The sequence below is a fragment of the Triticum urartu genome, chromosome 5 (genome assembly GCF_003073215.2).
Source record: "Triticum urartu cultivar G1812 chromosome 5, Tu2.1, whole genome shotgun sequence".
Taxonomy (NCBI): Eukaryota; Viridiplantae; Streptophyta; class Magnoliopsida; order Poales; family Poaceae; genus Triticum; species Triticum urartu.
The window spans coordinates 360,597,017-360,610,458 of NC_053026.1; the positions used below are offsets into that span (position 1 = coordinate 360,597,017).

General features: G+C 51.2%; 1 protein-coding gene across 1 annotated transcript; it reads left to right on the forward strand.

Moving 5' to 3' along the window:
* Positions 1–6,418: 6,418 nt before the first annotated feature.
* Positions 6,419–12,661, forward strand: LOC125509017 (RCC1 and BTB domain-containing protein 1-like). The gene is made up of 9 exons (XM_048673857.1): positions 6,419–6,606; positions 7,341–7,599; positions 8,649–8,842; positions 8,945–8,992; positions 9,804–9,876; positions 10,337–10,508; positions 11,241–11,672; positions 11,780–11,971; positions 12,302–12,661. The coding sequence occupies exons 2-9, from the start codon at positions 7,347–7,349 to the stop codon at positions 12,378–12,380; spliced, it is 1,443 nt and encodes a 480-aa protein (XP_048529814.1). The 5' UTR covers positions 6,419–6,606; positions 7,341–7,346; the 3' UTR covers positions 12,381–12,661.
* The last annotated feature ends 781 nt before the right edge of the window (positions 12,662–13,442 follow it).

The following is a 13,442-nucleotide window of genomic DNA, read 5'->3' on the forward strand; positions in this document are numbered from 1 at the left end:
GTGCGAGGAGCGGGATATGCTCGGACTTCTAACTATGTTAGAAGGAGCAGTATCCCGTCCAGGCGACCGTGCCTCGCTCGTGCCAGCATGTTGGCGTGCATGCTGGTCTTGAGCACTCCGAGATCTACCAGCTCGATCTTGGTCCAGCAAACGCATGGTACCGTGAGTACCATGACGCTGTCGGTCCCGCGCCTCCTGAGATGGGCGCGGTGCATGTACGGACGCCGAGGTCTTGGAGTGCGCCCGGTCGTTGTGGGAGCCGGCTACGCCGCCGATGGGCAGCGCAGCCTTGTCATTGGACCTGGCAGCACCGTGAGCTCCCTCGTCGACGCCCGTTCTTCCGCCGGCGTCTGCCCCATCAGCTGTTTGCTCCGGTGGTGGTGGGTTCGGCGCGGACGGAGCAGCCACCTCCGAAGCCTTCTTCTTCGGCGGCATGTCGATGAAGATGATGAAGATCTAGCTCGTGTGAACGCCGGATCTGGTTCACACAACCTCGACTCCCCTACCTGGCGCGCCAAAGATATCTGCGGCAGCACTCACGAAACCCTCCGTCCAATGCTCCACTTTCTCCCTAAAAGCATTCTGGGCGGCGGCAGCACTCGCCAGCAGCGCCTTGTCGCCCTTGATCTCCTCCTTCAAGGCCACCTCCTGCTCCCTGGCGCCGTCCAGCGTCTTGGTCAAAGTGGTCAGCTTCAACTCAAGATCTACGTTGGAGTCCTTGGCGGCGCTAAGCTCTTTGCCCTTCTCGGCGAGACGAACCTGCAGCTCTGAGTTGCTGTGGGCGTCCTTCTCCCGCTCATGCTTGAGCGCGGCAAGCTCTTCACCACTCGCCTTGAGATCGGCCTCCAGCTGCGCCACCTTCGTCTCCAGCTCCTTCTTGGCGGCCTCGGCAACTGCGGCAGCATCCTCTGCTTGCTTAAGGTCTCTGCCGAATTTTTGCTCACGCACGGCAAGCTCCTCCTCGTGGTTGTCGAGGTTAATTTTCCGCTGCACCAGCTCGCCCTCCTGCACAGACAGCTTCTCAGCGGCAAGCCGCTGTTGCTCTTCAACTTCGGCCTTCTCGAGGAAGAAGGCCTTCTGCTCTTCGGCGAGTTGCTCCTGCTCCTCTGCCAGGGACCGGAGAGCTTCCTGGTTGAGACCCCGGAGCTCCTCCGCGCGCTTCTCGATGTCCGCTCCCGCCTTCGCGACAAGCGCCTCGCGGGATTCCAGCTTGGCTTGCCGCGCGCGGTAGAGCGACAACAGCTTCCGCAGCAGCCGCTCCTCCTCAGGCTTGCCGCTGCTGCTTGGCGCATCAACTAGCGTCAGCCCAGCGGAGGCGAGCACCTCTCCATCAAAGCTCTCTCCCTCGACCGGCGCCCTGGAGCTTGACGCCCAGGGGAGGTTGATGAAGACGCCATCGCCGGCCTTCAAGTAGACGCCTGGCTGGGGCTCTTCAGAGCCTGGCGCTGTGGCAGCGGCGGACGGGTCGGCGGTCGACGTAGCGCCTGGCGCTCCTGCGGCCTCAGGGCCGTCAGTGCGATCGCCAGACCCCTCGCCAGCTGCTGCGGCGGCAACTTTGGCGGCCTCGTAGCCGGCGGAATCATCAGCGCCGGCTGCTTTTTCAGTGGCAGCGGCGTCGTCGGCAGCAACCTCGGTCCCCATCGGCTCCGCAGCAGATGGGTCTGATGGCCGGAAAAGTGAGAAAAGTCAAGCAAATACCCAAAAAGAAGAAGAACCCAAGGGAAGCTTTGAAGAGAAGATTACCTGTACTGGGTTCGGCAGTCGTAGTCTCCGCCGCCGGGGGGACGCTGGTGCTGTCCCTTGCCGGAGAACTCTCCCTTGCCAGAGGACTCTCACTTGGCATTTCGGGGGCGGCCTCCGGGCGCTCCTGGTGGGGCTGCTCTGCTCCTACACAAACCAACAGTCAGATGTCAGCAAAGAAAGAATATCCATGCGCGCCTAACAGCGGAAAGCGAACCATATACTTACGCTGGGGGCTGCTCTGGAGAACAGTTGCCGGGTCCGGCAAGGTTGTCTCGGACGCACCCCCTGTTGTTGCGGTGGGTTCGTCCTCGATGACAATCACCGGGACCTTGGCTCTCTTCGCTGCTCTCTGGGCCAGAGTCCTAAAAAGAAATAAGTTCAGAGTAAAGCAAATGAGATACAAGACAAAACAGTAAGAATTGAAGAACTACAAGTACAACAAGAGAATCTTACTCTTCTTCTTCCTCGTCGGAGCTGAACGCAGAGAAGTCGAAGTCCGGCTCACGTCCGGCGCGAGGAGGCGGAGGAGTAGTTTCCCTTGGCCACTTGGCGGGAACAGTGGCGGTGGTCTGAGACGACCCCGCTCCGGCTGCCGCCGTGACGTGAGAAGCAGCAGGAGCAGAAGCGGTGGTCCGGGTGGACCCCGCTCCAGTTGCCGCAGCAGCGTGAGGTGCTCCCGCGGCAACAGTGCTTGCCGCGGTGGAGCATGTCGCGCGGCGCGGCGACTGTTGACTCGCCCGCCGCCCCGCTACGTCCCCGGCCTTGCGGAGACGCCTTCTTGGTGGGGATGGAGGCTCTGCTTGCGGCGAGCTGCCTGAAGATGAGGAGGAAGAGGAGTTGATCTCCAGCGAGCCGCTCGTATCCTCGGCGGGCTCGCTCGACTCGACGTCATGCCCGGCCAGCTCTTTCTCGCCGACGAGCTCCTCTCGCTCAGCGCGGCTTGCCGCCTCTGCTGCCTCTGCCTCCTCCACGGTGAATCCAAATTCGCCCGCGGCTGCGGCTGCCGCCGCCTCTTCCAGCCTAGTGGCGATGCGTGTCATCTCCGCATCGGTGGTGCCGCGGGTGAGGCTATTCTTTTCGTCGGAGCGGACCGGCACTTCTACCAAGCCGTCAAAGAACTCCTGCACGACATCGTCTGCAGGCTCTTGCCAAGTTGGGACAATTCCATGGGAATCGCACAGCGGCATCATTGCACGGATGCGGTCGAGCGCGGAGTTGTTGCACAGCGGAACGACACCCTTCGGCAACCTGAACACTTCGGGATGTTGAGGGTCGTACTTAAACAGCTCCTGGAGCATCGCGTTAAGCTCCAGAACAGTGAAATTGAAGTTGAGGCCCGGACACAGCCTCATGATATCCGCCGCATTCTTGAATTTCCAGGCGGGTCTCCTCCGTTCCTGCGGGGGAGCGATGCGGCGGCGAAGAAAATCTGCGCCAACAGCGCCTACAGTGAGCCCGGCAAGCCTGAGGCGTTGGATCCGGGTGACGGCAATCTTAAGCCTATCGTCTTCCGGGGCCACGTCACTCCAATCGCTGCCGCGTGCTACTGGGGCTTGGCGCCGGGCGGTAAACGGCTGCGGGTTCTCCTCGACAATCCAGCACCAGTCTGCTTGTCATTCCTCCCACTTGCCGCGGAACTCTCCCTCCAGATAAGTGTCCTTCTTCCGGCCCTCGAGATCCAGGCGATTCCGCTGGATAAAGGCTCTCCTCTCTCTACTCGGGGCATAAAGAAGTGGCGAAAAAGGGCTACATTGGGATAGACTCCGACAAAGTTTTCGCAGAGATGTGCGAAAACTGCCATGGTCAGAACAGCATTGGGGGTGAAGTCAAGGAGGCGGAACCCGTAGGTGTTCATAATATCGCAGAAAAACTCAGAGAAGGGCGGGCAGAGCCCGTAGTAGAAGAACAAGGCGAAGAAAGGATATCCGTTTGGAGCCATTTTCCAAGCGGCGGCTGGAAGTACCTTCGTGCGTGGATGCGCTCGCGTCTCCGTCGACCAGAAGAGGTAGTAATTCTTCCTCAGCTCCCTCGCGGCGAGCTTGGGGGGGGGGGAAGATTGCCCGCTCCTTTCGCAGCGCCGCAAGCCGCTGCGCCTCGGTCGACTTCACAACCTTCCCTTTGTCGGCTCTCGGAGCCATGGCGGAAGTGGTGGAGGAGGTCGACGGCGCTGGTGGTGCTGGTGGCGATGGGGGGCGGGGCGCTGCTCTCTTTCAGCTTTGGGAAGACGAGGGAGCGGCGGAGGTTTCCGAGATTGGAGTAGCAACCGGCGAATGGGCGAACTACCCCTGTTTCCCATGCTTATAAAGAGGGAGGGGGCGGACGTTCCGCCTTTCCGAATAAAGAAACCACCCACGATCTATCCCACGACGCCGCGTTCAACGCGTGCCGTTCGGGGAGGGCGCGGTGGATACGGGGAGAGATACGGCGTAACCCAGGCCGCGTGTGCCCGTGCCCTGTTTTGGGCCTGGCCCAACAGCGCTCGGCACCGTGTATGGCCCAGGCCCGGGGGCTCCTGTCGGTGTACTAGAGTAGGGGTACCCTAGTATCCCGAACTTGTGCACGAGCAGTCGCAGCATCCCGCGGCAAGGCTTGCCGGGTGACCGCCAAGGTCCTTCGTGGTTCCTTTGGAGCCATTCAAGGACAAAGTATCCAAGCCAAGGAGACAAGACCCCGGCAAGAGGAGCTTGCCGGGAAGGCCAACCAAGGCATCTCAAGGAACTTGCCGCGACGCGCCATGCGTCCCGGCAAGGCCCGGTGAGCGACAAGCTCCCGGACGCGACAAGACAACGACCGCGGCAAGGCGCTTGCCGCGACAAGCCACCACTCTGTGTCCGTGCTCCAGCACATCCACCAACGTGTCGCTCTGAGACCCTTCCAGGCGTACGTGGCGGGAGGCTGTGCAGCCAGCGGTGCGCGGTGGCAAGCGGCGCTGACAAGATTGCCATCGTGGCGAGCGGTGGCGTCCCTGACGGTCCCTTTTGCACTATTTAGGCGACGCAGACGGGCATTTAATGCCCTTGTCCCCTGCCGTCAGGGTTAGGTATGATACACTGTAGCAGGTAGTTGTACCAACCGCAACACCTTTCCATTTTTACCCTTGTCTACGTTGCCACCTGTCGGTGACCCCTTGAGCATATAAAAGGAGGCCCATGCGCAACGTAGAGGGGGGGAAGAGAACACTCACGCTCGGTCTCGTTAGCTGCTGGGGTGTACTGTAGCACTCCGCGCTCCCGAGCAAGAACTCAATACAAACCACAAAGCAGGAGTAGGGTTTTACGCATCCGTGCGGCCCAAACCTGGGTAAACTGCTCGTGTGCTTCGTCTCGATCCGCTCTTCGTGCGACCCTCGCCCCCGCCGAACCGAAAGGGACTCGGTCCGCCGGTCCCATAGGTGCTCGTGGATTAGTCCCCCGACACTAGGCCACAACCCATGTACCCCTGTCCACCTACCTAGACTATATATTCCGTGCCTACTGGAAGTTTTAGGGTTATGAAAGTATATATTAGACCAAAACTAAAGAGGGCTTTGCTCATCTATCACCTCCTCTTGGAGATCAAGGCCTCCTTGAAGGAGAAGACTCCATTTGAGTACCCCAAGACCACTTGGAGGAGATCCATCTTGGATTCAAGACCCCATCTCTCTTAGGGATCTCCGAAGACTATCTACCCCCTCAAGACCTCAACTCCCTTGTGGATTTGGAAAGAACTTTATGTTGTTACTTGTTTCCCTTGTTGATTGTGAATCTTGTGGTACTTGTGTGGATTTGTGGAGAGAGTGGATGTGTGATTTGGATCTCATCTTGCGTGTTCTTCTTTCTTTTGATCCATCTCCAAGCATGAAAGATTGAGCCACATAGGGCTTTATTAGCATACAACAAGCCTCTTGATGCCACCTGCACTGACCTCAGGCAGCGCGTCGTCCACCTACGACATAGTGGCATAAATGGAGAGGAAGAAGGCGGACGGGAACGGTGCGTTGTGGGGGTGGGGATTGGGGATGGAAGGAAAATATAGTTCCTCATCAGCATGTGTTCGCGCTAAGCCATCTTTGGAATGGTCACCTGTAAAGTGTGACGTGGCAGGTGCCATTGCGCCAAGATTCGGCTTCGTGGTCGAATGGCTAGACTAGCGCCGAATCGCTATAGAACTAGCCTCGGTTCTATAGCATTTCAGTACTAGCCCTCTTTAATTCGTAGGATTCTTCAAACACGGGAATAGAAAAAATAAAGAATTGGAGTGGCATGCCCACTTGAATCTCGTAAGATTAACACAGAGTGTTTGATGTCATAGGAAAAACAAAGGAAGTGAAAAAAGATGTTGGAGTGGATGCTAGATTTTCTATGAAATGTAGTACACATGATTACATAGGAAAAAAAAATATTTTTTCCGTTCGGAATTACTTGTCGCAGAAATGGATGTATCTAGATGTATTTTAGTTCTAGATACATCCATTTTCGAGACAAGTAATTCTAAACGGAGGAAGTAGGATCAAACAAGTAATGCAAGAAAAATTTCTAAGGATTCCAGCCCCTTAAAAAATCCTATGAAATTCATTTGAATCAAAAGAGCCCTAATTTAAAGTTGGACGCTTGTTTGTTGGGCAGAAAAGAAAAAATCACACCATTTGCTGCGGCCGTCTTCCTTGGGGTTCGGCACGTGACTTATTGTGTGAACCGTTCGCTTTCTCCCTTCTCGCTTGGGAATCCGGAAGCTATTCTAGAGAAATCGGGAATCCCCTGCTCGTCGGCCCCGCAGTCTCGCTCCGCCCCCGGCGACCTCCTCCCCCCCATCCACCCAAGGCAGCGAGATTGCTACCCCGGCCCCAAGTGAAGATCCATCCGGGCGTAGTTCCTTCTTTTCTTGGTAAGAAAGCCCTAGCTTGCTTGGATTCATCTTCTTTTCTCTGTCATTTCGGCGGCCGCCAATGTCTATTTACCCTGACGAACTGGTCATACTATCACGAAAAATATGGGGTTCAATTCATTGAAACAATCCACATGCCCCGTGCCGCGCCCCCGAGTATCTGATTCTTGTGCAATCCCCTCAGCAAAGTCCCCTAATGTTGGGCAGACTGCGTGGCTAGTGCCGTCAACAGGGTCTCAGTTTTATGCAAGTTGGGAGCATTTTAACTTTTGATTGATTATCAGTTAGAAATAAAATAGAAATCTTGGTGGCTGAATTTGCAATTCGAATTGCCATTTTAGCTAAAGTTGGCACCGCGGTTCGAAATACTTCAAAAGATCGTAGTATTATTTTGGGGGCCAACTAGACCAGAGGTTACACATCCTAACCAGTGTCATTGCATTAAATTACTGATTTGATGGGTGCGACTATGGAATTTCTGTAATAAGCTTCCTACTTGTAATAGTGGTACCTCTAATTAATACCTTCCTGATCAATGATTGTAAATTATCCAGTTGAATTGTTTCGTAAGTGAGCACCTCAAAGGGGATGTGAATTTAGTTGCTTCCTGTGCCGGGTAACTGAAGTGTTGCTCAAAGTTGGACACTTGTAGCTGAACTGCTTCATCACCAACCTGTATAGATTCGTCCTCATCGCTTTGTCACTTTGTTTGCTTTTTTGCATTTGATGAACAGGCAGCAATGGATATAGATGATGTGATTTGCAACTTGCGTGTTGTTGGTGTGCCAACCAAGAGTGCTATATACACATGGGGATATAACCAGAGTGGCCAGACTGCACGCAAGGGCAAGGAGCGCCACCTGAGGATCCCCAAGAGCCTACCTCCCAAACTATTCACCTGTAGGGATGGCGAGAACCTCAGATGGATCGATATTGCATGTGGCCGTGCTCACACTGCTGCAGTCGTTTCTGACGGATCACTCTTCACCTGGGGTAGGTCCATTTTTACTAAATCTTGTATATTACGGAGCGTTAGATAATCATCAAGGGGAGTGTTGCCATTAATGCCATGCCATCGCTGTTATATTTGGATCTGAAATTTTGTAGTTGAGTTATTATCCCTGATGATTTTTACGGTCGGGGCCAGTGGCGGTGCTACATGCGCATGGCCCACCCAGCTCTGGAGCATTTCATCACATTACAGCCAGACCATGGGCCGTAGAACGTCATCCATGAGCACTCTTGCAGCCTGGCCCACCCAGCCCATCCAGTTTTTTGGTGCAAGCTCTGCCACTGGTCGGTGCTATGGATACTTGGCACATCATACTCGCTAGGCATTTTCAGACCAGTCTCACCAATTGTATTTATCTCCTTAATTTAACTGGCTTGTTGCTTGTTCTTCTGTGTCACAATATGGATTGCGCGTAGGTGATAATTGTGATAGGCAGGAGGCCGTGGACCAGTGCCCTTGCGGTGCCCTGTCGGCGGAGCTGTGATAGCAGAAGTGGCACAAGGGACAGGGCATCCGAATTATGGGAGGCAGAAGCAGAGAAATAGGGATTAGTGATTAGACTTTGTAGCTTGATTCATAACAATGGTGACTGCCTCGTTATATAGAGGTTGGCCTTACTCATATGACTCAAAACCAAAGTTGGACTTAGGACTCTTCCCTAAGCTGAACGTGCAGCTACTAAGACACCATTAGGACAAGGACTCAAGCTGAAGGCATCTAGGTCATGCTGCAACCGAGTAGTAGTAGGATTCCTTGGCCCTCTCAGCTGGAGGTCTGAAAGCATGGTGCCACCTCTCATAACATGACATTCTGTTAGAGTACGTAATGGGCCTAATGGGCCCGTTAGTCTTAGGGCGCCCTCCTTCTAGCAGCGCCGTAACACATTCTGATAGTTATTATGTAATATTTTTCCGATTCCGCCCTCCTGCGTAACCTTTTTGTGTTTATAGTTTGGTAGGAAGTACCAAGTATATGTGAATATGTTTAGAATTCTTCAAAAAGCAGATCACATTTAACTTAAAATATACAGGTGCAAATGACTTTGGCCAGTTGGGAGATGGGACAGAGGAGAGTGCAAAGGAACCTAAAAAAGTCAATGCACTGGCAACTGAGTTTGTGAAATCGGTGTCCTGTGGCGCACACTGTACAGCTGCTATTGCTGAACCTCGAGAAAATGATGGCACAATATCGAGAAGCAGGTTATGGGTTTGGGGACAAAATCAGGTTTGCCTAAATTAATTGTACTGCTGAATCTGCCCCTTGTAGATTGAGAACCAACTTGCAACACAAAAATAGTTAGCATTTGCGTTTGCATGATCCTTGCAGGGCTCAGATTACCCTCGCCTATACTGGGGTGCTTTTGCACCAAACACGGTAAAGTTCAATTACACTGGATCAATTATGTCGCACAATTCAAGTAGATTCATGAGACCGAGTGTTTGTGTACTCAAACATTGCAGCCTTCTTCTTTTGTCCTGTTTATTTGATGTTTCCTCTTAGTTTACCCTATTTCATCTGTCTGGAAAGTAAACATGATAAGTCATGCCAACTATATGCATAGATACATTCATCATATAGGAAATTATTTATTCAAATCCCTCGTGGTCTTGATCCTTAAAGCTGAGCACCAAATGTTTAAACAATACTCATGTGCTGGTATGTTTTTTCCTGTTGTCCATGAACTATTTGTGCCCCCAGTGACAAGTATCATGGTGGCCTGGGAAACTTCACTTAGTTTGCCAAATTAGATCTCTAGTAGAATTTCTACTTCCCACCTAGCAGGTTATATGCTTGTATGCTATTTTCACATGCCCCTGAAAGTGCTTTTTTTCTTTCTTAATAAACCTGATAGCTATGGAAAACCAGATGATGGTAAACCCTAAAATTAGTCTACTGCTAGGAAAATAAAGAGAGGGTGTAAGGGAATAACTATTGCTTGCTTTTTAGCTGGGGGTCCAAATGTATCATATGGCCTGTGTTACTTGCCTAGGAGGGGGGGGGGGCAACTTGGGGGTAAGCCAAAACCAAAATGAGCCGTGTTAAGGGTCCCTGCTGGAGATGCTGTAATAGCACTCCAAATGAATAATAGTAACTGTTGGCAGATTTAAATGTAACTGACTCTGTTTTTGAATGTATGTTTTGAGGTGATATCATGCCACTGAAAATATCAGTCATACATTCACAGGTAATTCGGCAGGTTTCTTGTGGAGCTGTTCATGTGGTGGCCCTATCGGATGATGGCCTGCTGCAAGCATGGGGTAATGTTTCATGTTAAAAGTCTTGTCCATCTTCTGTCCACATGTTTTTACTTGTATATTCTTAGGAAAGGCGTACTAGTCTACATACTAGACTGAAACTTTGGGCGTTGGTGCTAGCTTTGTCAATCACTATGACCAAGGTTCTCAGAATCGGATAGGAACTGTATGGTAAGATCGCAAATCGTTGGATCATAACTGTTAGAATCATAAAATTGTAGTAGAATCAGTTCAATCAGTTTAGACCGTGAAGTCATAGAATCGTACAACAAAATCGCTGTTCACAACCTTGATTAGTGACTGTAACTTAAGGTGTAATCTATCAAGATAGCTTATCATGACTGATACTTCTTTTATTGAAACATGCAAGATGAGCCAGTTCTTCCATCAAAACAGGACCCAGTTCTTCAATTATTTCATTTCTCACTATTAACAAAATATATACTATTTTCTTACTAGCCAGGCTACAATGAGTATGGTCAGCTTGGCAGAGGTTGTACTTCTGAAGGATTGCAGGGAGCTCGTGTATTAAATGCTTATGCAAGGTTCCTTGATGACACACCTGAGCTAGTGAAGATTGTTAGAGTATCATGTGGAGAGTACCATGCAGCAGCTATATCAGAAAACGGGGAGGTGTAAGTCATCTCAAAGGATGCTGTTCTCTGCTGTTAGTGGAAGTGGTGTGGTTTCTTCAGTTGGCAAAATAGAACAGCTTGATTTATGACGAGCTAGCCATGACTAACAGCTGTGAAGGAAACATTGCACAATGGTTATCATTTAGCTTAGTGTCATGCGATCTAATAAGTGGAATCAATATGGCCAAAACCAGTTTTGCTATTACTTAAATCACTGCACTTCTCCACATCTTAAAGCAAAATAAATGTGTCATATACTTTATGGTAGAAGCTGCAAGGTATTAACACCATGACTTGTCTATTGGTTTTACTGAGTTGTGAACTATCTTGGATTTTATCATGTACTCCCCCCCCCTTTTGTTTTTTATTTTCCCCCCCCCCCCCCCCCCCCCGTTTCCAAATAGATATAGTTTAATAAACCATGCTTGGAATGCTTTAGGTTTTTCATATGAAAAAGGCAACAGTACTTGTCATAAAAAAAATTACTTAGTTATATAATTTCTATAACTTCTACTGACATGTATTGGAAAAAAGTAATGGTCAAAGTGCGTGCTGGAGTATGTTTTGATTATAAACGACATCATTTTTGGAGACATTGCAGTACAGGTTTTTGGAGCATGTTCTTTTGAAAGCCTTCATGTGAAGTCAGTCTGTTGTAACAGCTTCTGATCTTCAGCCTTTTATCATGTAGGCCCATCTATTTCTATTTGTAAATACCTTTGAATTTTGCAGGTATACATGGGGACTTGGAAGCCTGGGGCAGCTTGGGCATCGCTCGCTTCAGTCTGGAGATAAGGAGCTAATCCCAAGGCGAGTTGTTGCCCTTGAAGGAATAGTAACTAGGGATGTGTCTTGTGGTGGGGTTCACTCTTGTGCTGTAACGGAAGGTGGAGCCCTCTACGGTTGGGGCGGAGGACATGTAGGCCAGCTGGGGCTTGGACCTCAGAACGGTTTCTTTTCCTGCGCTCTTAATGGATCCGACATGCTACTTCGTAACATTCCAGTCCTGGTCATACCGTCAGGTGTCCGGCTTGTTACTTGTGGTCACTCGCACACACTTGTATCTATGAAAGATGGCCGTATATATGGATGGGGCTATAATAGTTATGGTCAGGCAGCTAATGAGAAATCTACTTATGCTTGGTACCCTTCTCCGGTTGATTGGTAGGCCACCTACTTCCATCTCTCTTTTATGAGTGTGAAATGTGTAACTATTCTTAGTAGTTGATTAGCACATTATGTGAAGTCTGAAATCTTTTTCTGCGGTGTAGGTGTGTTGGAGAGGTGAGAAGACTTGCTGCAGGTGGCGGGCATTCAGCTGTGTTAACTGATGCATCGTCCTTAAAAGAACTATGCGAGTTTAAGCTAGCAGAGACTGTAAATAGGTCAAACGCTCGGCTAATAGAAGATGTTGCATCACGAACCGGGGCTGATGCATTGGCACGCCTGTGTGAGAAATTAAGGTATGGACAACTTTTTTTTGGGCTCATATTGGTGTTTTGTGTGGCTGAATTCTCATGCAATCTGTTCTGCGATCCAGTACAAAAGGGGGTGGGGGTAAGAGAGTACTTAAACTCAATCTATTTGTGTGAGCCAATTTACAAGAACTAGAGCAAGCATATGTCTAGTAAAGTGCATAGTCTGCCAATGATAAGTTTCTGGAACAGACGGAAATGAGACGTTGCTTTTATGTCTACTAAAATGCATAGTTTTTTGGAACAGCCTTTCTTTTACGGTCTCCTGATCTATTTATTTTGTGTGCATCGATGTTTCTTATTATTGGCATTTTGCAGGGAACATTTGGTTGAGCACGGAGACTCTGAACTTGTGGAAATGCACATGGTTGAAGAGATTGAGGCCAAAGCCGGTTAGACTCGTAGCGAATCGATGTGGCCCTGGTTCCATTTCGCCATACACATTGATTCAAGCATTAGCGCTGTTGTATTATATCACCGGAAGTAGCAATTGTTTTCTACTTGCCTGAAACCTCATTGGTGGTCTCCCAAGTGTGTAACAGAGGAGTGGAGGCTCTGTGTGTATCATGAACTTCCATGTCTAAACATATAAGTTGGGAACTACATGAAATTATACCTGCAAACTAGAAGGTCGGTGAATTCGATAAGCCGCACAACTTGTGCTTTATATTGTTCAAATGTTGTTCAGGTTGGCGTGGTTTATCATACATTTGAAATTCATGCTGAATACTGGTGAAGGAACAAGTAGTTGGGTGATTGGATTTTCGGCTCGCTCTCGCATGCCTCTTGCTCTCGCTCTCGCGACGCTGCACCTCCCGCCCGCCATAGCTGCCGCCCCCGCAGATCCAGCACCGCAGCATGCCTCTGCGTCGCTGAGTGGCGCGGATGCCGGCCACATCCACACCTCCCCCACCCCAGCCACTTTCCCCCGCCATCTACGAGAGATTCCCCGAGTTTCTGCGGCTAATCTCTCCGATCCCGCAAGCAGTTCTCATGGCGACCAGATTTGCGGGGTGGAGGGAGCGCGCGACCAGGATCCGGGACGCCACCTTCGAGTGGATCCGGTGCGTGCAGGAGTGGAAGGCGGTGGCGACGGCGACCGATCCGGTGGCGAGATCCGCAGCTGCGAGGGTCGCGGAGATTTGTCGGAAGAAGGCAGACTTGGAGCAGAGGAAGCTGGCGCGGTGCATCTTCGAGGAGGCCACGCTGGAAAAGAGAGCAAGGATGCCCCCATTTCCGCTCTCATAGCCGTCGGAGTTCGTGATTTGGGCAAGGGCGGAGGCGAAATCGAGCGAACTACGGCGGGCGCTTCGGTGGGAGTGTGTCCTGGGTGTGCTGCCACCAAGCGCATGAGGACTGCGGCGAGGAGCGGGGCTCACACCAACCCCCTGCCTTGCCGCGGCGCACTCGAGCCGCCGTGGTTTGATGACCGCGGCGAGGTTTCTTCTGGCGTTCGTTC